The sequence below is a fragment of the Oxyura jamaicensis genome, chromosome 8 (assembly GCF_011077185.1).
Source record: "Oxyura jamaicensis isolate SHBP4307 breed ruddy duck chromosome 8, BPBGC_Ojam_1.0, whole genome shotgun sequence".
NCBI lineage: Eukaryota > Metazoa > Chordata > Aves > Anseriformes > Anatidae > Oxyura > Oxyura jamaicensis.
In genome coordinates this window covers 12,071,458-12,096,563 of record NC_048900.1, presented here as the reverse complement: position 1 = coordinate 12,096,563, position 25,106 = coordinate 12,071,458, and the positions used below count along the sequence as shown (strand labels likewise).

The 25,106-nt window shown below is 40.6% G+C and overlaps 1 protein-coding gene across 1 annotated transcript in view; it reads right to left on the bottom strand.

Annotated features, from left to right (window-relative positions):
* Positions 1 to 25,101, bottom strand: part of COP1 (COP1 E3 ubiquitin ligase) — a gene marked incomplete at its 5' end in the record, with an annotated part of 125,922 nt that extends 100,821 nt beyond the window's left edge. Inside the window, 8 exons of the mRNA XM_035333377.1 lie at positions 178 to 254; positions 2,094 to 2,153; positions 11,740 to 11,808; positions 13,357 to 13,476; positions 16,377 to 16,441; positions 17,715 to 17,812; positions 19,386 to 19,445; positions 24,884 to 25,101. Of these exons, the coding sequence (XP_035189268.1) occupies positions 178 to 254; positions 2,094 to 2,153; positions 11,740 to 11,808; positions 13,357 to 13,476; positions 16,377 to 16,441; positions 17,715 to 17,812; positions 19,386 to 19,445; positions 24,884 to 25,101 (767 nt within the window). The remainder of the gene's footprint in view (positions 1 to 177; positions 255 to 2,093; positions 2,154 to 11,739; positions 11,809 to 13,356; positions 13,477 to 16,376; positions 16,442 to 17,714; positions 17,813 to 19,385; positions 19,446 to 24,883) is intronic.
* Positions 25,102 to 25,106: the final 5 nt, after the last annotated feature.

Here is a 25,106-nt window from a genome sequence, read left to right as displayed (position 1 = left end):
ACTGCATTTGTATATATTGTTTGTATATTTGTATATATTGTTTGTATCAAGGTAAATACTGTATGGTACTCAAAATCTAAGTTTTGCTTGTGTTTTGTGCATTGCATGGAAAAGACTAACAAGTATAGTGCAGTAAGTGCAGTCTCAAGTCCACACTCTGAGTTGCAAGCTCCATACCTGTGTGAAGGTGAAGGTGCTTCGAACTGCGGCACTGTGCTGTCCTCGCTGACTGGGGAATACAAGCCACTCATTTCCTGAAACAGAAAGCCACGTTACAGCAAAGCTGACAATACATGAATAGAAAGCACATTTTGATATATGGTATTTACAGAGGTGTTCCTCCCCAGCAAATAACCAACTATATCTGCATTTCTTCAGCTTCCACCTAGAAGTCCTTACACTTTTTTTCCCTTTCAGTTTCACTCCAACTGTGTTTATGAAACTCCACAGCCAGTGATCCCCCCGCAAAAGAGCAATTAGGAAGTTTATGCTCAAACAAAAAGAAAAAATGATTCAGTTAACATCCGATGGCCTCTAACCCAGTACCTCCCTTAAATGTAGCAGAACAAGCAAGCTCTAAAACCACACTTTTGACATAGATGCAAGCTTTCATCTATAGCCTTCACAGCTCTAAAGCTGTGTTGGATGTGGGTCAGGGCAAGAACAGCCAAAAGAAGGCAGAGGAAAGGTGATATTGTGCCCTAGACTTAAAAGAGGATATATCAACTTTCTGCAGGACAGGTGCACAACAGAAACTTTGCACATGAACTTGGCTTTGTCACTTGAAAACTAAATCACTGCAGTGCACCCAGTAGGAGATTCTATCTTTAACCCATTTGAGAAACAGAAGCTATGAAGGATGCTGCAGCTCATTAGTTAGGGGTGCAAGGTGTTCCAGGACAACATAACTGGAGCTTTTTAAACTCCCACTAGGTGCCCATTAGCTTTTAGGTAGAAAGTAAGATATTTGTGACAAAAGACATCCCAGACTTTAGAGGTCGGCCCCAAGGTCACTTTCACACTGGATGCATACTCCAGCTGCAGTCCACTGAAGGGCTTGATTAAAGAGCAGAAAAGCAGGTAGCTAGATATTCTTCATGGGATCCAACAGCTTTGGGAATAGCTTCTCCTAAATCTGAAGGCCTATTTTACCAGTCTAACAAGCAAACATTTTTTCCCCAAAAATGGGAAGATTCAGGAAAGCCAGCTTGTTACCTAACAATCTATAATTTGTGTAGCTATCATCTGAAGGGAAGTTCCCGCAGTTGTCAGTTTTATATTTGGATTATTCATCAGCATTTGTATGAATTTGAGTAAATGAAGAAATCTAATAGGCTTTTGGGCAGTGCATGGAAGCTGGCACTGAAGCAGCAGACATGCAAATTGATATCCAAGAAGCTCTAAGGGAACTCTGTTTTGGGGAGGTGGCAAAATTTGATGCATTTCTGAAAGTTTCCTACTTTACAATCAAAACATTAAGATGATTAGAGGGAAGGACCAAACAGAAACCTAAAGAACTAAATAAGTACAGGAAGATTAAGCTGATGGCTTTACAAATACTTAAAGAATAATTCTTAAATTATAAAGAGATCCCTACCAAAAGTAGAAGAATTGCGTCAGGAAGTAGCAGATGCTTTCTGCTTTGACATGAGAGGAGCTGGTTGATGTTCCTACCCTACCTCTGCATTACAGCTCTCTTGTGCACCCCAAATACATCTCCATTCTAAGAGTGGCACACTGTTAAGATTTAAACAGCCTCTGCAAACAGCCAGAATAGGGCAACAAACAAAAATCAGAAGTTACGATCAATACACCAGCTGTTGATTTCTGGCAATTATTCTAAAATACTTACTACCCATACAAAGAAATTGAAAGATATGATTATATAAGAGCTGGGTTTCCATAAAGCGCCCTCTTACCAACCTGCAGCTTGCACACATCAACTATACGAGCAAATTAAAGAAAGAGCATCATCTGTTCGTTTTCCCATTACTGAACCCAACACCATAAATTTAACTCAGCAGCCCCACAGCAAGGCAGACAGCTTGATGGAAATGAAAAGTTGCCAGTGTTGGAACATCGGGGCACCTCACCTCTACTCGTTTAATATCTTCTTCCAGAACACTTAGCTCCTTCTGGATCTGCTCCAATTGCTGTGGATAAGAGAATGAGAGAAATCTAAATCAATCTGCACTGCACCACCACCATGATAAATAAAGATCTCTTTAGAGAGAAACCTTAACTATTTTAATTAGCATACCACATGATTCCAAAGTCAATAGGCAGAAGTTCATATGCACAGATTAACGTAAGTAGGCATGCAAACTACATTCAAGACAAAGTTGCTATCATGTAACAGTAAAAAAAAAAAAACAAACAAGAGCATAAGGTACTTTGATTTTAATCACAAAGAGACCCACTTTATGCAAAGTAACACCTCCGTAGTCCTCTATGCAAGATATTTACCTTCCATGCAAGGTAGTTACAACTAGTTTACAAGTACTGAACATGATCTGGGAAAAACACCATGAACAAGACAGCAATCATTTTACCCTTTAATATGAAATACTTTACTAAAACTATTAAGAGTGTTTCTCTCGTTGGCAGCTAACCTGCCAATCGACAGTTTAATGTTACTGGCAAGATTTTCAGATTGGCAAAAGATACCTGTTATGACTAGGGAGAGATTTGCTCCTGGCACCAGCCATCACATGGTGTTTCTTTCAGGGTGAAGTACTTACCTTGGTTACATCACAGACAGCGGTCAACCTAACCAAGGGCCACCTTTGAAAGGGTCGGACAGGAACTTCTTATACACTCAGTCACCATTCTCTTTCCCTTCTATGGGTCACACTGGTTTTGGGCAATACTTTTCAGTCAATATCCTGGCTTTGCTCGTTTCTCCTAACTGACAGGCCATGGACTTGATTGTTTATTCTGAGGCAAGAGCATCCTCTGCTTACCAGCTTGAATCCCCCACCCTCCTTCAGCAAACCTCTCTCATCCAAACACCTGCACAGGCTATACCCAGCCTTGCAAGACTCTAACAGACTCACTTCTCTAGATGGGAGCTCCAAGTCCTAGCCCACCCAGACCAATCCCAGCTCCAGCGTAAGCCTGGTTCACCAAGACACACAGCCCTAATGAAGAAATTGAGAACTGGAAGCCCAGCTGACTTGCCTCAACTCGCAATAAAAAGCTGCAGACAGCTAGCACTGTGGCATTTGACCAGAAGCTATTACCAAGCTGGCAAGTCCACTGAAAGCACACTGAGCACAACACATTTTTTGAAGGCTTGACAAATTTTTTTGCTTTCAGAATTTATAAGGGAATATCAAATAGTCCAAACCCAAAATTATTAGTTATTGCATTACATAGTACTCTTAGTATGACATATTCCCAAGAACATTTGGCAAACTATTTCCAAAGACTTACTCCCTCAAGCACTTAGGCCTGATTTTAAAATGACAGCCTTTTGTTTTTAAGCAAACAAACCCCATCACTAACATTCCCACTGCTGATCAGCATTGCTAATACTCACATGTAACCCACTGCTCATGATAACCCACTATTTTAATTAACCTTTTAAATGTTAAGAATGCCTCTGTCCTCAAAGGCAGGAGAGGACTGCTGGGTTTGTGTGTGTTTCTAAGATGGCCGATTCTTCCTCGGAACAACATAACGTTGTACCTGTCTCCTGATCTTCCTGCTCTGAAGAGTTCAGTTCATACTTAATTTTAGTCACAGACAGCACAAGTTTAATGGTTTAAACCTAGACTGCCACAGATAATTTACAAACCACTGCACCATAACAGATAATTCCATTTTCACTCGCAAAACCTACAGCAAGAATAGCAGGTGGTGCTATAGCTCCAAGATTAGTGGTAAAGCTAAGTAACACTTGCACAGCATGGGTCCTGCCTGTGCTCAGCTCTAGCAGTCAAATACCATTAGTCCCCCACTTTCATAAACTTCATTTAAAAATAAAGTTACAAAAACACACTGAGAAGTTCCAAAATTACAGCAAGGAAATCAGCTATTCTACAATGTGCTGGCTCACAGCCAAACGAGAACACTGAAAAATAACTGATGGTGGTTGTCACCACGTAAACAGTAGAACTTTTTATAGGCACCACAGCAGAGGCATTTTATCAGCCAGCTTTTATTAACTATTGCAGAGAACCAAAAGTACCAGATTTGGAACTTAATTTACTGTTGCTAAAGCTTCCTTCTAGTTACACTGGAACCTATCAAGCTTCGCAGATAGCGGCAAGCCTAAAAATAAGGCAAGTGCATTGCATGGTTACTGTAGGAAGAGACTTCTCACCCCCATCAGCAAATGGGTTACTAACACCCACACCGAGACCTTTTTCCTAGTAGGTCAACTCAAGTGTTTCATGGTTTTGCTTTAGTCTATATCAAAGCCCTTGAATCTGTTCATGTTCATTCCAATTAAACTCTGAAAAATGAGACTGATTTATAAGTTGCCAGCCATTGAGGAACATTTAAGGAAAGCTAAATGAATTATAGTCCTTGCAGTATATCCAGACTTATAGGCCCTTAATTTGATTTTCAATCTTGTTGGTCACAAAAAAAAAAAAAAAAGAAAAACAAGCCAAGTCCTGTCCCAGTGACAAGCAGAATCATGCCTGTCAAGCTCCAGATTAAGTCAGCATAACACCTAGAATGAATGCTTAAATAAACGCTAAGGTGGAAGCACATCATATGAACTCTCCCCAGACACAGATGCTTTCCCAGAACTGAAAGGGCCAATGTGGACAAGCAGAAGGCTTCAGTTCAGCAGCTCTAACACACCTGATTGTTTCCACATCACTGTGAATAAACTCCAAGAGGTAAGTGTATAATGTTCTGGTCCCAAATTACACAAATGCATGTGTACAAAAGGAAAAGGATGATCTCAAAATAGGTTGTTCTTATAACCTCTGGAAAACAAGTTTCAGAACATGCAAGTCATGGACTAATGGCCTGGAAAAATAGGATGTCAAGGAGCTGCATGTCAGTTACAAAAAAACAAGCTAAAGGCAGAACTCGCAGCTAGTCTCAGCTGAGCAAAACTACAAGGACAGACAAGCTCACACAGTGAACTAGCTGCACAGCTCCACAGTGTGAGTATGCACCTTGACTCCCACCCCACAACCACCAGTCATAAATGCTTCCAGTACAGGCAGAATATAGCCCCCTTCCAAGTGTAGACTTTTCAAAGGCTGCTGAAGAATTAAAGAATAAAAGCATGACTACTGGCAACCTGCTTGCTCAAATAACCTAGCAGTAATAGGCAAAAAAGGTAAGTGAAAGCAATGGCCAAGGAAAGAAACTTAGGCTCGGCAGTCAGAAAAAAAAGCACTACCAAAGTATGGAACACAGGCTCTCGTAGCTTTCTTATTAGATAATCTTTTAGATCCAAACCCTTCAGACCTCCAAGCAGTCCCCAAGAACCCTCTAGACAGTTTCAGACTCAAACCAGATACATATACAGAGTTCCATAAGACAACTCTCAGCCCAGGACTACGTGCATGAAGTGACATTGTCTCAGTGCGGTTATGCACAGATACAGCTCTCACCACCACCAAAACGCCCCTGACTTTGCGTACAACAACCTAGGTTGGGAATCCTAACTTGGGTTTACACAGCACTAAAGGTCAGGACATGGTCAGAACAGGATTTCAGTCAGCTATCTACCAACAAGTGTAGCTGGGCACAGAGCTGTTTTCCATCCTCGTGCTTCCTGTTTTTCCTGGATTGAAGGCCCATGAGGCAGTGACTTCATTTGCTGTGTTTGTACAGCACAGACAAAAAGCAGTCCTGATCTGGTCTCCTGGTCCAATTTTAAGTACTTACAAAAAAAAGCTGTCATTACATCAGAGTTGTTCATGGTAAACCCGGCATTTTTCTTAATTTTGTTCATTCACTGATGAATTCAGGATGCTATCATCTAGACCAGGGCTTAGCAGAATTTCCCAGGGTCAAGGAGGTGGCCTGGAAAGAAACAGCCTAGAAAAATGCGTGAGGGAAAGGGCCACACACCCTTGATCAACTGTTTCTCAAACTCTAGAAAAGGCACAAGAAAAGAATAGCAGAATTTATTTTAGATGGAAATACTGTGAAATCACTAATGCAACTCCCCCCGAGCAACTTAAATAGAATGTCTGGATTCATGTTTTTAGAAACAAGTCACATTATGTTCAGCCACACACCCTCAATGCTCTGATCTAAAAGTTTCACCAGCCTATGTACAATAGATCAAGACAAAAAGAAACTTCATCCAACATTATCTTTCTACTTCTGAACCTCAGTTCAGATCTCCATGTTAGATCAGTTTCTTCCCATAAAATTCAATACCTCAACTGCAGCTCTAAAATGAGTTAGATCAATTTCTCTGGAAACCAGCTGGAAGTCTCATCTGTCTCAGGGTTTTCCTTCCATTATTGCTTCTAACAGAGCCTGTTAAAACATACTGGGCAAGTACAACATGGAAGCAATCTTCAGAGTTGAAAGAGATTTTAGCCTTTTAAATTAACTGCAAATTTTGACATCAAATTCCATTTGCTGAAAGCTTTGATGTTATGAAGTCTTTGCACAAGTGGAAAATGATGCAACGTCTTTTGCTATGAAGACATGAAGAATGCATGAGTCTCTGAATGTTGTTTTCATTGGTCAAATGTGGAATCCAAACCTAGGCAAATAGGCAGGCCATCTATAGCAGACTTGCCTGCAGGGAATATTTCTTCTGTGGTCAATACTTCCTCCAAATGGCAAACGTTTCCTCTTGACTGGGGAAGAGCTAACAGAAGTTTGAAGACTGCATCCTTGTTGGATTAACACACAGAATTTCCTCCAGCAGGAGGGTAAAGATGTGTGGCTGGCCAGAAGTGTTTCGTACTTTTAATTTCTGCCCAGTTCCCCACTATAAATCCTCCAGTTTGGGTTGTGGGAGCAAGGCTTTGAAAGCTTGCCAGTATGGTCTGATAGAAGGGTATCACAAGAGAAGGACTGCTAGGGCAAGAAACAAAACTGTCTGAACATTTAGATTAATTCAGAATTTAATACATCCCGGCACAATGCCAGTTAGCTCCTAGCATTAGGATGCCACCTCTTTCTTTGGAAAGACCTCTCCACTGAAGAAAGGACAATCAGCTAATATATACTGATATTTTTATGGTAATCCCTAGCCTGCTGCTCATACATTAACTGCATCCTTGGCTTATCACTGCAGTCAGAACTCATGTCTCTAATTGAGCAGCTTAGAAATGCAAATAGATTTAAAATACCAGTTATTTAAGTGCAACACACAGGAAAGAGTACTATAGCTATAAATTCACCTCAGGAGTCCTGGAATGTAATCAAGACTATATGACAACATAAGAGCATAACAGATTTCTTGTTCTGTCACCTCCTCTTGCTTATTCATTAGTTCATCCATGTGTGTATGCACAGAACAATAAGATCTGACAGGTGAAGTGATTAACAAGCTAATGACATCCCTGGAGAATTCACGCTTATAACTCCCTGCAATTATCCCACAAAAACTAATAACTCCTCTTATTTTTAGTATTTAACATGCTCACAATATGGAGTAAGCAGAGATGCTGGGGTAAATGTGTATCTGAGGCTGAAAAGGGTGATGATGATTCTGAAACACTGAGCAGGCAGTCAGCACAGAAAGCCTGAGAATGCTGCAGGATTACTCCTCTGCTCCATGATATTTAAGAGCTGAAAAAAGACCCTTTGCATTAGCAGATACGAAAGAGGTCTTGTTTGTTAGACATGAGAGATGTAATGTGACATTATTAGAAACAAAAAGCCCGTGAAATGTAAAGATGAAGTGACAGCCGTCAAAAGAAGGATGAATGCATCTAGGGGATATCACTATTTGTGATACCAATCATTAAGTAAATATCATCCTTCAGTAAGCAAGTGTTCTACTTCACAGAAATGCATAACAGACTCTCCATCAAGTAGCTGTGCTAAAGTGTTTCAGGACAAATTATACGTAACATATATGCATACATATTCATAGGTACGTATGCGTGGTGGTGTCTAGCTTTATGTGGTAAGATTAAAACCATTACAAGGCAATCAGTAAAGTCTCCTTAAATGATGAATATAAAACTGAACAGAATTCTGTGTTGCCTGGTATTATCAGCTCTCTTACTAAGCGTTCAAGAAAACATGATCATTTAAAAGTATTTCAAGTTTAACTTTCATTAAGTATTCATGCAACGCACCTAAGCTAACAGCATTAAAATTCTGGCATTAAAATACAAATTTAAAAACATCACAGGTTGTTGCATTTGGTTTCCTTTCAAAATATTAATAAAAAAACAATGTCAAGTTTTTTGTTATCAAAACTTGACCTTCTAGAGTCCCTGGATCTTTGATTTCAACAGAAGAAAATGCTGGATGAAAAAAATGGAAAGTGTGCATTCAATTAGCTATGCACACATATGGAAAGGCATGCAGCCATGCTAAGTTTGCCTATGAGACAACCAACTATTGTGGATGATCAATACATTCCTCCCCTCCAAAACGTATTTTGTTGAAAAAGTATTTTCAAGCTTTAGCCATTTGTTTTCAATCTTTTACAAAGTCAGTCATTTTTTTTTTCCTATTAGTATTGCCAAGAATTTGTTTTTTGCCACATTGCCATAGGCCAGAAAGAAAACAGAATATAAACTTAAAAGAAAAAGGACTTGCAAATACCTTTGTGCAAAAATACATGCAGTAAATTTCAACTTGAAAGATCAACGATGTGGAAGTTATGAACACATCAAAACAGGATTTCTAATGGAAACTTCTGCAGGTGCTGAACCTCACATTTATCTTCTAGAGAAATGATGAAAGTGCAAGGAAGAGGCATTTGTCAAAAGACTTTACTACAACAATATTCTGAATTCTTAAGTACAAGTCTATAGAGTTTTCTTCTAGATATAAACACCCCTCCAATAACCTCAGAAGTCACCATTTCTGGAAGACTGGAGGAAAAAAACTTCTTAGTGAAGTAAGCAAGGAGGGTTACAGGTGGTTAATTTTATGCTCTGAACATGTTATGAAATAGTATTTAAGTACACTAACCCTAGGGTAATATCTGTATTAGCTAACACTGTACCTAGTCTCTACATAAGAAACTGGAGTCTGATACATAAAACCTATTAATAAAATCACCAAGTAAATAATATTCAAAGAGGCACACCAGAAAACAAAGTTCACATGGAAACTGTACATTTCTTTAAACATTTAAGACAGACTTGAAACAGGCACTCTCAAGCTACACAAAAGCAACTTTCTTTTTAAAAAAAAGAAAACCAAAAAACCTATGGTACAGCTGTAGCTTACTGAGTGAAATTGCAATTGCTCTGTAGTCATTTTTACTAGAACCAGGATTGAATCAGTAAAAAAAACAAAGAGCGGTGTTCCTCCACATTGCCTCCACAAAATAAAGCCTGCTGACATGACTCTTAGCTATGGTGAAGACATTGCTGAAGCATTCAAAGGTTCTTGCATGCTGAGTTCCATCTTTATTTCTTAAGACACCTTCTACAGCATCAAAATATATACATATCCCCAATAACCTTCCTCTGCTTTACTTCATTAAGATCATATAAAGCCCTCTTCTGAACTAGCACCTCAGGTTTCCGCAGACATCTCCATGCAGGTTACACCCAGATATACCTTCACCACAGGCGTAAGCCATGTCCTTCCCCAAACAGTAGTTCTTTTATTATCCAAATATAAGTTTTTTCAAGAAAGCAGTATGTGTAACAAACTCTGCTGCCTACAGGGAGGAGCTCAGGATTTCCTGGAGCAGAAGTACCAACAGGATTAGTCTAGGGGTACATCTGGAGTCTTAATCGCTGAAGACACGTTTTGATATCTTCCTAAAACCATCTTACTGACTGCTTCATGTTTTCCATGTTCTATCCATTGTTTCTTATCTTTCTTATCAAGCAAAAAGAAAGATTGCTAGTGCAAGTCTGACAAGGCCTCATTTCCTTTAAGGATGGCAAGGCTAGATGCTAACACTACAGCAAGCTCTGAAGTGACAGGCCCGCAGAGGTCTTCTGAGATGTGACAGTCTGCGTTTCATGTTGGGATACAAAGGGCAGGGGAGAGAGGGGGTTAAAGAAGTTACACCAGAAGAAATCTTGACAACAGAGGGAACACAAGCAGGGACAAAGAATCTGAAATAGATCCTCTGTCCCAGTAGGCTTCAGGATATTCCCAAGGCCACATTCTTAGCCTTAAAAAGGATGGGGTCCCTGTCCATTACTACTAAAGCCAAGGGCACACACAGATGATAGAAAAGGTTCCCCAAGTGCTAAACATCACAGTCAGTGGAAGAACACCACACATGTTAAAAAAGTGAACCTATACAATTTCCCTTCATCCACCCCACTCAACACGTGACCTAAAGAAGGCATCAACAGCACTTCCTTCTGCGAGACTCGTTGCAACTCAGTTTCAGCTGCAGGAGAGCAAAGCCAAGCCATCATTGTATTTTATTCTTGGTATTGCCTGAAACACCTTGCACTTGAACCATTACGCAAAAAAGAATGCCCCGGCTTAGTTGTGTATGAGCCTCCTGCTGCACCAGCTTCACAGTTCACCTCTCAGACAAACACAGTTCCTGTGAAACTTTGGAAACTCTCAGCAGTCCTTCAAGCTGCACCAAGTCTTCCAATAAGGTATTTAATGAGCACATGTGGACTGTGGCCAGAGCCTGCATTAATTCTGCCATGAAAATGAATCAAGTTTCTTAAATTCACTGGATAATCCTAAACATTATGAATAGGAGAAAAATGAAAGTAGATATTCTGAAGATTGAGGGGTGACAAAGTAACTTCCTACCACTTTTTAAAAAAATAGAAGCTGAGATGCCTCGGTGGTTTCAAACAGTGCCTTTGCTGTTTAAGCAAAACCTACAGCAATATAGATCTTCTTTTTAACCTTGAAGGCTTAAACAAATAGTCTGCTTCATGCTTTGGGTTGACTCTGCAAGCAGACCCTCAAACCATTCTAAAGACAGTTTCTCATGTGCACTGCCTTTACATGGTTCAAGTTTGCAGCACTTTGCATTCACACTGTTGGGTCTTATGTTCCACATATCTTTCATCAAAAAACAGTGCCTCCTGAAAGCTTTTCACCATCATTTCTCTAGGTTTCTGGGATATTTCTGGTACCAGGGTTTATGTTATTTGCATGACGGTTATAAATGAGAAGTCCCAAACCATGAAAGACAATATATTTGATTATGGAACCCTCTCTCATTCTTTGGGAGGCTCATTTGGAGACAAATAAGGAAGAGCACAGACTATTGATTCTTTTGTGACACAGTATTAGTCATAGCATTTGATATGCTAAAAAGAAAAAAAAAAATGAGACAGACCAGTTTCACTCCTTCTCAGGCTTTCAACTTCTCCATCACAGAAAATATCTTGTTTCAAGAATTTGGTAAAGCATGTGGGAAGAAGAAAACTAGAGGATAGCGATTCCAAATTGAATTTGCATCAGTGTGAGACAAAAAGGCAAGAGATTAAAAACTGAATGTGTCACATGTAAACAGGTTAATTTCCCTTGAATCCCATATGTCCTCTGCATGAGACTTCCCCAAACAGGCCTTGCCTTTTTCTTTGCAGAGATAATGCCAGGCTAACACATCACTAACAAAATGACAGAAGGCCGCAGACAACACCTCACCAGCTGAAAAACAAAGCAAGTTACCTCTCTTTTATTTCTTCTGGCAACTTTCAGAAATTCCATGAGGATCTGCAACTGGGCGGCATGGGACTCCTGTAACACAGTAAATAAGAGTGTTTCTCTTAATATCTATGGAACAGTTACATAAACATTCATTTTATATACAGAAATTCACGCTTTGCACAGAAACAGCTTTCAGACGAGGAAAAGAAAATAGCTTAATACAGTTTTGAGAACTGTAGTTTTCCTTTGCCTCACGGGTGTTAGAGTTCTGTTTGGATCACAAGTTTTTACATGAAGGCAGAAATCCTTGTAGCAGTTCTTGTTTGTGTACTTCTGAAGTCTTGCTAATAAGAGAAAATGCTTTTCTTTATTGTCTACTGCACCTGAAATTGCTTTTGGAATACAGATTCTTTGAAAACTATTATTCTGTCCTGGATGATCATTAGTGTCCACTTCTGTGATTTTCATACTTTAGTATACTTTTATATATATAAAAAAAAAAACTCCTGCGAAAGTTAACATTTGAGATTATGTAAAGAGATGACTGCTGAAGGCTTTTCGTGAATGGAAGACAAAAATCACTGGTGAAACCAAAAACATCCATTTCCAATCTTTCCCTAATAGGTTGTTTGCCTCAACCATCAGTTTAACATTTTAACCTAAGTTAGCCAAAAACTTAACGGAGCAAGAGAAAAAGAGCACAACAGGAAATAAAATTGTATTTCAGCATTAGTATAGCCCTAATTGTATCCCAGCATTCTAAAGCTTCTTTTCACAACCTAAAGAAATATTTGCCATTAAAGGACTGTGAGCATACACTCAAAAAGGTTCAAGACATTATCACATACAAACCATTAAAGGCAGAGGGGACAGGAAAAGTAGAGAGATCAGGAGGCAAGAAAACTATTTTTCCCAAGATGTTCTTATTTCTTCCTCCTCACCTCTGTGACTATAATTAAAAAGTGCAACAAGTAGAAATAAAAAGAAAACATAAAAAGAAAACATTTAGTGTTCTTTAAGTGTCAGGTGTGAATCCTGTTTCTTTGGTTCACATTTGTCACAAGTGTGAAACAGCCTTGAGTACAAAGTGGTTTTACTTTGAAGTTAGAAACTTTACTCCCACTTCATTTTCACTGTACCACAGTGAAAGAGTTATGTACAAGCCCCCACACAAGACAGTAACATAATTTTGCTCAAAGTCCATAAAAGTTTTCGGGTTCACCTGTGGTTCTGATAGAAGAAGAGTAAGTAAATACCAATTCCACAAGGACGAATAAGATAAGCAGTTTCTAATACAGCTTTTCCTCACCTGTTTTAAAACATCATAGAAATGCTACTCAAACTTCACTTGGACAAATTTATAATTCAGTTGAATTTAGAAGGTCTGGTTCTTTTAACTGGAAAACGGTCATCTGAGACTAACAACATGGAACGACCAAATATGTTAACAACTATCCCAACCCAGCCGCATTGCAGTTAAATCATAGAAATAGCTTGTTTCACATTGCTTGAGTCTTCAAACTGACTTAATGAGACATCTGAACTTTTATTACATTTCTTCTTGAAGAGGACAGTGACGTAAGAAGAAAAAGCTATTAACTAAAAGTGTTCATTTAAAAAGGACGAGAAATTTCTTACTGCTTCCAACTGCTTCTTTTTTTGCACCAGCAGCTCCAGCATCAGGTTGACATTAGCCAAGTCAAGGTTGTCTTGATCAGTTCCCAACAAATCTTGAATTATCTGCCACCTATGGCCATTCTAGAAAGATGAGGAGAGACATTGGAGAGACATTAAGTTCAAGACACCCAGGGCTATATCCAGCAACAGATATTAAAGGCAAAAAAGCAATATTTCATCCCTTTGTAAAGGCCTCAAAGCATTTTTCAGGAATCACAATTCCCAGCTCTCCCACATGTACAGGACATAGCTCTTCTGTTTTACTGCTCTGTGTAACTGCTTTTCTGTCTTACTGCTCTGTGTAACTGCTTATCTTGTTCGGAAGATATTTTGAGAACCTGTACTTTATGAGAGCACAGCTACTGCTAGGAAGAGATTATTACACAGCCACAATTTTATCCAATTTGTGCCCTAGTTTCTAAGAACATATTTCTAGGGGGAGAAAAATAGCGTTGCTTATTGAAGTTCAGTTGAGTTACATCCATCTGAAATATTGTTAAGTGGCAATACCTTTTAATTCTTTAACCAAGTGATAGGTAAGGCCTGCATACTGAATTCAAATGGGAGGAAGTACTATTGATCTGTTTCTTCAATTCCCACCTCCCACACCATTCCTCTTAAGAGTATTTTAATAGGAAATGCAAGAGCAAGAAAGAAGATGAAGCTCATCAGGGTGACCTTTTCATTCAACCTGTTAGAACTAAAAAGGACTCATTGGAGAACAAGCACATTACCATGAAGCCCATTCTCTCTTCTCTACAGGTTGTTTGCCCTTCTCATCAGTAAAGTTAAGGAAAAAAGTATCTTTTAGAACAGGAAAGGCTGAATAATACGTTAACACTAGGTATAGCTTTGCATTAGGAAACCTCAGGATGCAGCTGAAAGGTCTTTGCTATGACACTAAATCAAGATATTTAAGTTTGCAAGCAACTAGAAATGCCACCCAATCTAAAGCAGACAATTTCAAGAGGCTATAACCTATTTGTATTAGCTAGATTAAGACAAAGAATGTAACATTCATACAGAACATTATTTCTCTTTACACAACACTTAGAAACTGTGGAAACCACAGACAAAAACACTGCTCAATTTCAGCCTGGAATAAGTAGAAAAAAATAGGTAACTTTAAATCAAGTCAACATGCTACTTAAGACAAATTTTAAATAGTACAACTTAACATACTTAGCATACTTCCATTTTCATAAGAATGAAATGAGAGAATAAGCATCCAATTTATGAAAAAGGAACATTTCTCTTTTTATCTGGGAGATGGACTGCCCCACAAGGAGTTTGTTTTGGACATAAATACAGAATTAAAACTTAAACTTGTTGAAGATTGTTTTAAAAGGAAAATAAAAGAGGCAAAATATTAACCTTGAAAAAAATTATTCCAGAAATGGAAAGCAATTGGAATACTGATTGAATGTTTGTCAGGCTCAATAGGCAAGGTTGAAGAAAAAGGTGTCTGAATAAATTGAAAATAAGTGTATAGGAGAAGACTCAAATATCTATAACAGCTCAGATTCTAGAATGACATTTGCAGTACAGACAAGACTACTATACATTTGTTTGATATATGGCGTGAATCTTGCCCTAGCCATCATTGAAGGGACCAAAAAACAATCTTTACTGACTAGTGCTATTATTTTATTAATCTACTGCACTATTCAGAAAGCTTCAGAGATGCCTTAACGTGATTTCTTAATTAATGAGACATATTCTTGGCCAAGAAATGGTGCTTAACACAGGATTCATTTGCTGTAACATGTCTTTAATAATTTCACTTAACATCAAAAATAGTACAAGGGGCGAGCATGCATGTTAAGGAGCTAAAAAGAGCAGCTTTGCTGCTGTACGAGAAGATGTTGGTATTTTTATTTGTTGCCAAGAGATAGATCCAAGTTTTTGGAATAAGGTCACTGTAGATTTCCATTTGCCAGCAGTTATCTAACTTAGATGCATCTACAGGCACAGTTTTTAAAGGTGCACTCTGAGAAAGTGGAACCAAATTCCAAAAAGTTATTGTACATGCCTTCAGGTTAGCCACGTGCATTTTAAATGAAATATTAAATCCTTTATACTTTATCTTGAATATAGAACCGACTGCAAGTAAAGTAATGAATCTTTAAAGAGTGCTCTTTTCTAAAGCATACAAGTACTGAAAGCATAGTTTTCTGTAATGCAGCCCTTAAATTAATAACACTTCAATAGAGCTATATTCTTTAAACTGAGTAAAAGAGGGGCTCTGTGATTTTCAGTATTACCTTGCATCCTTATTTATGACTTATATAGAAGCCAAGGAAGGAAGCCAGACATAGTTAGACAATTATTATGCAAGTTTCCTGGTTAATGTCATATACTCTTTTTGATCTTAATGTACAGGAGCATCTACTGCTGCAGTACAGGGTTTTCCTCAACCAGGAATGCAGCTCAGGCTAATTCGCACTCTGATTCAGTGACATGAACAAAGTTTAGAAGAGAACCAGGCAGTTTTATCTGGGATCAGAGCCAGAACACCAGTACTCCAAACACATCCTTCTCCCTCTTGTGGTTGGTATTATCCTTCCATTTCTCTGTAGAACGTAACTTCTCACACATGATCAGACAAGCGCACAGCACTTACGATCATTTATTAGTCTTATTGTAGCTGTAATTTCCAACACTAAATGAAGATTATTACCTTTAAACAAGTGTGCTTCTAAGGGCAGTTTCCCAGGTTATATTCAATATATTGCATGAAATTTAGTTACACTAACACAGCTTGCCTTTACCTGTAAAAAACGGCTGGCAGGAAGAAGTGGAATTAACAAGGTTGAAGGGATACAGTGCCACTGATACTGGTATTATTCCCCCGTAAAGCAAATTCATGCAACAGCTCAACAATACAATTTCTTCTAAATTAAGCCACATAATAACAATTGCTGTATAAAACCATTAAATAAATATAAAGTAAGAAAGTTGGAACATACGGTGCTACTCACTGAATGGTCCAGTTTGAATCTCTTCTCCTCAGATCTCTGTTTTTGTTTAAGAATCAGTTCATTGACTGAAAAAAAAAAAAAAACGTAAAAAGAGATTGATTTAGAGCTCTCAAAATAACCATGACAAATCCACCCCTATGTTTAATTTTTATTATAAATTCCACAGTAAGTTTACTAGCAGTTAAAACAATAGGAAGTTTTGTCCATTTATCCCTAACCAATTTCTTCCTTGGACAATTTGTGAAAGATAGAGAATTTTTAAAAAATCATTAATATAATGCCTACACATTCCCAAAATTGCTTCCGTTCATTTATTTATTAAGTACCACAGTTTTCCAGCTCTAAGACTGGAACATCACACAGAGGAGTATGTACATCACAGAGGTGTATGAAGGAGTTGAAACATTAACAGACTTACTACAGGCTGAGAACAAGTGCAGCCAAATAGAACAACTTGCTCCTTTAAATCACAGCATTCATTCATTGCTTAAGTTATTTTTGCTGCAGTTATTTCATACCAGTTTAACAAACTGTAAAGAGACCAAGATAAGCTCACCCCTTCATATGTATACCTATTTTTTTTTTTTTAAATACATCCTCCAAGACTTGCCTCAGCACCATCTTCTGCACAACATGCTTAGGTCTAAATCAGGATGACTGTTTCTGAAGCATTCATTGGCTACTGTAGCTTTTAATCTATTATTAAATGGATATCCCAGCACATGAAATCAAGATTTAGTTTAGTTTTGGTATTTCACACTCCAATGAATTTTCTTTGATGTTTTCTCCCCATAACCCAGTATTTAACTATTTCCAGTGAAGACCATTTCCCTTCTTTGCTTATGCAGCAATTAATTAGGTTTGCATATGTGTATGAGTATTTTACATAATTTACACACATGCATCACTTGGACCACACCATAGTCATCGAAGCAGTACCATAAGTGATTCAGCCTCCCCCTTTCAGTGTTCATACTTTGAAAACAGTACAAGTTCTTGATTATTAAACAGACAATGCAGGAAAAAAAAAAGTAAATAGAGATTCAAATCTCAAGTCACCAGAAAACATCTTCATTTAGCTTTTATAGCGTGCATAAAGCAGCAAGTCAGTCTCACTGCTATAACTCAGCATATATAAAACTGCTAGAGACAATGGAGTGTAACAACGGATACTACTATTCCACTTTTTTAAAAAAAAACAAAAACAGTTGACCAAAAGAATGATGCTTGGACTTTATTTTCAATATCCACAAGCAGGTTATTTCTAGGATGAATTTACAAGTACATGCCTTCCATCACAACAAAGATGTTTCTTGAGAAAACAAGTGTAGAGCTCACCTAAGAAGTTCGGATAAAGATGATCTATGTTGTCCACAACATAGTTGCATTTAGGACATCTGTTATTGTCTTCCAAGCTCTGGTGAATACATTTATAGCTGTTTAAAAAACAAAACAAAACAAAGTACATAAACACGAAGGAAAAAAAAAAACACATAAGGACAAAGGAAATAGCATCAACCTTAGATAATGTGTACTTGACTTGCACTGCTAGCTAACAGCTGTGTTGTCGAGATCTTAGAATGGAGTCAAAGCATTCCAATATTGACTAGAAGCATGCTACAGCAAAAAACTGAAGCTTCTTGGCAAGGATTACAAAAAGGTATTTAAGTACTTTACTCATTTATTTCACTGAGGATTATGGCAACTTGGATGCTTCAGTCACGCTTGAATCTTGAATTCGTGCCCCACTTCCACATGCGGAGCTAGCAAGCAGTGTTATTCAGAAGCAACTTTTCCAGGTTAGCCAAATACTTTGCAAGTGACATTAAAAACTAGTGTGCGCTTCAGGTAATCGAGCAGTGACAAAGTATCTTCACCAGCGTCTCATGTTTCCCCCCTGCCTCTCAGCAGCTATTAATACGAGTCACTCCAGAGTCACTGTTAAGCTGTTAGCTATTTGAGGGACAGAGTAACTCCAAGATGCACTTTAGCATTAAGGTTAAGCATCTCGCTCCCTAAGAACCAAGCTTGATGTCAATTTCTAAAAGATATCTGACAACATTGCTCTGCTCTTCCGAAATAAAGGTATTTGAATGCTTATCTTGGACTTTTAAAAAGTGTTACACATCACCAGGATAAAATATTACATATAGGGCATAAAATCAGATGTTATCTTACCTGTATACATACAGAGGTCAAAACATATTCTGAAAGTTAACTGAATCTGTTGCTCGAAGTGTTTTATGCTACTAAAATATTGCTTCTTGAAAAAAGTGGGAGATTTGTTTGTTTAACAGACACCGTAAGAGGATGGTATACACCAGACATTAAAGCCTCATGGTTCAACATTTATTCCAACCCCTAGCTGAGATCAGGAGGAGCAGATAACTGTACACCTGCCCCAGAGGGTTCTTGTATGTTTCCATGAAACATTTTTGCTCCTTGTGACAACCAGAGAAAACATACTGAAAAAATGTGAACCTTGAGCCAATTTGATACAACAGCTTCCTAGTAAACATTTTGCAAAGAGAAAAATATCAAGGGGGAGAAGAAAGAAACAAGCCTAAAGCATATCCTCTCTGAAGTTTAATAGAATCACCCTAGACAACATGGAAGCCACTTCAAACCGTATGGTCTTGCGCAAAGGAAGAGAGGACCTCCCAACACCAGCACTGGCTCCCATAACCTCTCTAACAGCAGGACCCCCTGCTTCAGGTGGTAACAAAGCTTCCATTTCCTGGAGAAATAAGCTGACAAACTGCTCTGACTCTGAGCACGGAACGCTACCAACAGTTTATGACCATTTTATTGCTTTACAGAGGAAATAACATGGTGGCACAAAGTTTTGGTTTTAACAATTCATAGACTTTATTTTAGTTTAACTGGTAACCACCTTTTAAATTTCAATTTCTTCAGTGCAGGGACAGAAAACAGAAGTAGTAGAAAACTCAAGGAAAGGGTTTCACAATGATGTCATGTCACCAGCACTGTGTGATACAAAGATCTTACCAGAAGCTGTGTCCACATTTTGTCATGTAGGCTTCTTCAATCATATCAAAACAGATGGGGCTGAAAACAAAAATCAAAGATGACTTTTTAAGTTCAAAAAAATGTATTAATTCAAAGCAGCTACCCAATCACTCATAGGTAATCTTTTCTGTTCGTAAAGCAGAAGAGGACAAAAAGAGTGCAACAGCAGCTAGGCAGGATAAAGATCAAAAGGGCAATTGAGGGCTCTTTGGCCTTGGAACGATTCTGCAGCTCACTACAACTGGAAACCAGGTGAGCCTTCACTGGTGAAGCTTTCAACAGCTGCAAACCACCCAAAGCCAAAGCACCTATGAGAAGCAAAGGACCTCCTAACTATCTGTACTGTGTCTCAAACTGACTATAAAAATTGTTTTTATTGTGAATAGGCACAAGGTGTTTATAAGTGATGCCAAAATCAGTTTATTCTCCCATTTTCCAGCCAATAGCCATTCATAACCAACTGCCTTCATAACTGCCAAGGACCAGGCAGGGAGCTGACGGGAGAAGGACATGCAGCTATTACAGGACTGCTAACAGCTTTTGCAGAGCATCCATCTTCTCCAAAGTTAAGTTCAAAACAGCTGACCTCAGACCACATCACTGGCTGAGCAGGTGCGATTTCACCTCCATTTCTCCCCTACAGGCTGAGAGGCCCATCACCAACGCTCCTGAGAAGTCACTTCCACATCTCATCACTCTTTTCAGAGAATACTGATATTTGTGAGACCCCGTGAGACATTTGAACATGAGGAGACACCTCTACAGGCTTAAAAAAAAATGTATTTGGAGATTAAGCTGTGGCCTCTGCCGACTCAATCCCCCTCAGAGTGACCAAACTGGGAAACACCGATGCCTCGAAGAGTTTGCCCACCCTGGCACACAAACCAGGCTGCCTTCATCATCCCAGCACATCAACTACATAAACACAACTTAGAAACAAACGAATCAAACCAGAACATTATTCTTTGAACCAATCAAGCCACCGCACACCAGTTGTTCCCCAGAAGAAGCCACAAAAATAATTAAAGACCACCTGCCCCTCTCCTCCCCAGCGGGTCCTTTTCTGCAAATCCTTTGTCTTGAGTAGCCTCAACTTAAGGGGTTCAAGCCACTGTTTCTGAAACTAAATTCTATTTCAAGACACTTTTTCATTAGAGTAAGTTCTCAACAGCTTGGCCCACAAGGACACATCAGTAAGAGGAAACCTGCAGCTGTGTGAACATCTGAGGCTGGTGACAGAGAGCTAAACTTCTCTGCCTTCTTCTAATCATGCCACATAACACAGCCCCACTCCCCATAAATGCTAAAACTGCTGCTTCCTACGGGGTCAGGTGTGTTTTCTCCAGTACACTCCTGCATTTCTTGCGGGCAGTGCACTAGGGACCAAAAAGACTGCAATGCTGTTCCGGCTGCAGTCACACGTGGCAAATCAGAGCCGAACAAGGAAGATGTCCTCCTGACACCACAGCTACCCAAGGCCCCCGTTTCCAAACTTATTCTTCTCCATAACAGTCTGACTGGAGAAGTGACAGAGTCAAAACAGCTGAGAAAAAGCAATCAGAGCCCACAAAAATAGCCATTCAGCACCAGGGTCGTTCAACAGAGCCTAAAGTTTCCATTAAGAACAGTTTCACCCCCAAAACGCTGACCGATTTACAAACAGAAACAAGACTGATGTCTCAATACTTATCAAAGCCAAGCTGGCTACTACACGAGAGTTGCTGCGTGCCATTTGTTTTAAGTGAGTCTAGCAGAGGGAAGGTTAAGAAAGGATTAGAGGCCAGAGGCAGGAACTTGAGCCATACTGCAGCTTGCTGCACGTGTCAAAGCTGAACAGCACAGGTATGGTGAAATCAAGGCTCCTATGCATGAGGTAGCTCTTATTCTCTACTTGAGAACCTTAAGCAGCAGAGCCATGTAAAAAGACGCAGAGTACTTCAGCAAGCCATAGATTTCACTATTCCATTATTCCTTATTAGATACCAATACCTTATTTACTCAACAGTTACTTGTCCAACACTTTCTAAGCTGCAAAGGCTTATCAGGTATTTTCTTTCTCCATGGTTGAGACATCAGGACACGTATCAACCATTTTTGTTTTAACCAATTACTTTGAAAACAGCTGGCAAAATGGAGAGGCAGAGTACTTCAAGTGCTTTTGTCCACCTCAGCTACCCGAACACCTGGTGGAAATGGTCACTATAAAATTTGAGCACATTTGATACTTCCTTCTGTTCCACACCAAACAGGACCTGCTTACAGCTTCTCCCTCCTGTTCTGTTCTTCCTGGGTCTAAGAAGAGAGCGGGACTGACTCCAGGCTCTGTCATTTCCTCAGAGTGTGACCAGTTAAAGAGCACTGCCATTACTATCTCATCAGTACGAAGCTGTTAACACGACAATAGATTATGAAGTTATCATTGTTTTAGATTATAGAACTGTCATAAACAGCTGTTTAGGGTAACAGTTTTTTATTTTGTTACCTCTGCAGTCAGCTTGAAGCACTCCTTATGAAAGAAACTTACCAGATCACAAACATGCAAACATAGTCTGTGCCTGGCATCACATTTAACAGGTAAACACCTAAAAAAAGACCTGGCTTTAAAGATTCATAAGTCTACCTTTAAGTGTAGCAAACAGTGCTTCGCACACCCAGGTAAGCTGGCTGTACCTCTCCAGGTCTGTATGCCACATACTCTTTTCCACATGTTCTTATTTATGAAAGAGCTCAGAAACAAGCACTGATATGAAACAGCTTCTGAGAAGTCAGCCTGCAGTGTGATCCCCTCCATCTGGGAAGCAAAGCAGAGAGTAACTGGTTTTAGAAAGGTTTAGTGAACCATTAATTGGGAGGGTTAAGGTAAGGCTTGGGAAAACCATAGGCAATTACACTGCTGGAGAGGAGGAAATCCTCCAATTAGAGGATTCCCTTTCAGAGAGACACTCTCCAGGCAACTGCAGAAAGGCCTAGCTGCAGAAGCTGCACAAAGTCTGCCTTCAAACTCCACAGCCTACACGAAGGGGCACAAAAGCTTTCCCTCACCACCATGCAGTTGCTGAGTAAGTCAGACACACACTTTCCTGGTCAGGCATGCCACACTTCCAGCCAGATGCTGGAACGTACCACAAACAGCACCCGTGTACAAACTCCTGAGCATACACTCACTAAACATTTCACAACCCAGCCTAGCAAGGTATGCCAACGTTTGGGTTAAAGCCTCAGCCTCACAGTGCTGAGAGGACATTTTCTGTTGACAGGCAGACAGGTTGCGCACACTATTTACAGTATTTCCACACGCACCTTCGCATACGCAACTCACCCAAACTTCTCTTTTCTTTCCCAACTTCAGCCTGGTACAGGCAGGATCTGCCGCTGACTGCAGCTAGCAGTAACGCACGGCCCGCGTGCAGAAAAATCATCAAATGCTCCCCTCCCTGTAGTCGGCAGTGGCTTGACTGCATCCTTATGGAAAAATGGCACACAGAAAGCTTCTGCCTCTCAGACTGGGACAGCCAAAGCTTGTTTAAATCAATTACTTAAACCCTCACACATGCACTCGTCTTACTGGACACTGCTCAAAACTCCGAAGTTGCCAGCTGAGCTTTTATTTCTGTACTACATAACTGTATTGCTGCCTCAAAAAAAGATAAGTACTATAATTTGAATCTACTGTTAATATAAACAAGAACAAGCCCTACAGCCCACAGAAACACACGGCAGTGAGGAACTCAGGTAAGTTCACTATAATTATCACTTGCTCTTAAATGTTCTGACCTGCACTTGAGTACACCCAGCATGGCTCTCCTATAAATACCAAGAGGGGGACAGGAAAAGACATTTTGCCTTGATTACTACTCAGCTGATTTTTCCTTCTCACTTAGTTCAGCCAGCAGTACTCCTGGATGAGGAGAAAACAACTCATTACGCACTCCCCTTGAAGCACTTACCTGTACAAAAAACAGTAAGAAACTCTGCTTTTTGAACCAGTGCAAAGTATTTCAACTGTCCAACAAGCTTACTGGCATGGACTTTGTTTCCCTTCCCTCCACACACATTCATGTCTACAACAGACAACAAACACTGAGCAAAAGCTAACTAGAAAGGGACAGGGAATGATGGCTGCAGACCAGCCCTGCTGGAGCATTACAGCAGTGGGAAGGAAGGAGCAAGAACACTCACAACCAGAGAACCTGTGAGCAACAGCAAGGCAGCCATCTCCCAAAACAAGTGCCCTTAAATGCACCTAACACAGCCTGGCACTCAGAGCAGGACCCCAGCTCATCAGGGACGTGCACTCACCCCAACTCTGCTACGGAGCGAACCACTACCCACAGTGAGATGTAATGATCGGGAATTACTCCTTGTTACTAACCAGTAGTTGCTGGTTTTCCTGCCACTAACTTTTCAGCAGCTTCAGGTTCTCACTTTAGTAGCAGGGATATTTCCTATCTACCCTGCCAGATCACTCAAAAAGCTATAGGATCGTGTCTGCAGGAGTTTGCTACAATGCCTGTCCTACAGAGATGCCAAACATCTGACCCTCACCTGGAAGTCAGCACAGCCAGACAAGGCCACCCTGCCAGCTGTGGTCTGTTTCTTTTCCTCGTTTTACGGGTTCCTTCAGATGCATGACTTCCCTCTAACCCACACTTGTCTCCAGAATCTCATCATCACAGTTCACTTCTCAGCTGTGAACACTTACCCCAACTTTTTGTTCTCACATTTTAGTACATCCAGCCAGCTATAAAAGCCAAACCTACTCCTTATGTTTGAAGATTTGAAAGCCATTAGCAATAGGCCCTCTTTAAAACCCAGCATTACCAACTAGTTCTCAAGGCAGAGCCTGCGGCGAGCCTCGCTCCCCCACACCTGCCAAAGGGACATTTCCAAAGACCTGCAGTTTGGGCCGAACATTAGAAGGACAACACGTGAAGGGACTCGAAACAAACCTTTATCTCATCACTGCAGAATTTTCCTACCCATCTGGTTTTAGGTGCGATGCTGACACGAACGCTACCGTTATGTCACGCCAGCTGACCTTTCCCAGCAAAGCCCACACCGTTTTTGCTGGCTCTGTCAGGATCAACAGCCACGAGCCTCACATCCCACCTGGACAGGCACAAACCCTAAATGGGGCAGCAGGAGCCCTGTGCTTACCTCCAGAAGGGCCACCTCGCCTCGGGGAGGGGACAGCCGCTCTCACCCCCACGTTACCTTGGAAAAGAGGGCATCTGACGGGACAGCAGCACGGGGTGCAACGCAGCGAGCATGGCAGGGCCCTGTGGGGGCACCCCACGAGCTGTGCAGCCACAGGGCCCTCCTGGGGCAGCCTCGTTTTGTTCCGAGGCAGGGCGAGCCTTTTCTGGGGGCACAGCCGAGCTGGGGAGCACCCCCTGCCCCTCAGCTAGCGCAGTGCCAGCGGGGCTCCCCCTGCTATCGCCGCGCGCTGTCGCGATATCCCCCCCCAACCCTCTCACCACACGAAATCGTTGCTCTTGTCCTCGTAGGAGTTGATGAGCCCGTTGCAGAGCGGGGTGAGCAGCGGCCTCTTCCTGCTGCCGCCGCTCGCCGAGGAGCCTCCTCCTCCTCCTCCCGCTCCCGGCCGCGCCGCCGCCGCCAGCCGGGCCAGCCCCGCGCCCGCCGCCACCGCCGCGCCCGAGCCCGACACGGCGGCCGCCACCAGCACAGGCCGCGGCGCCG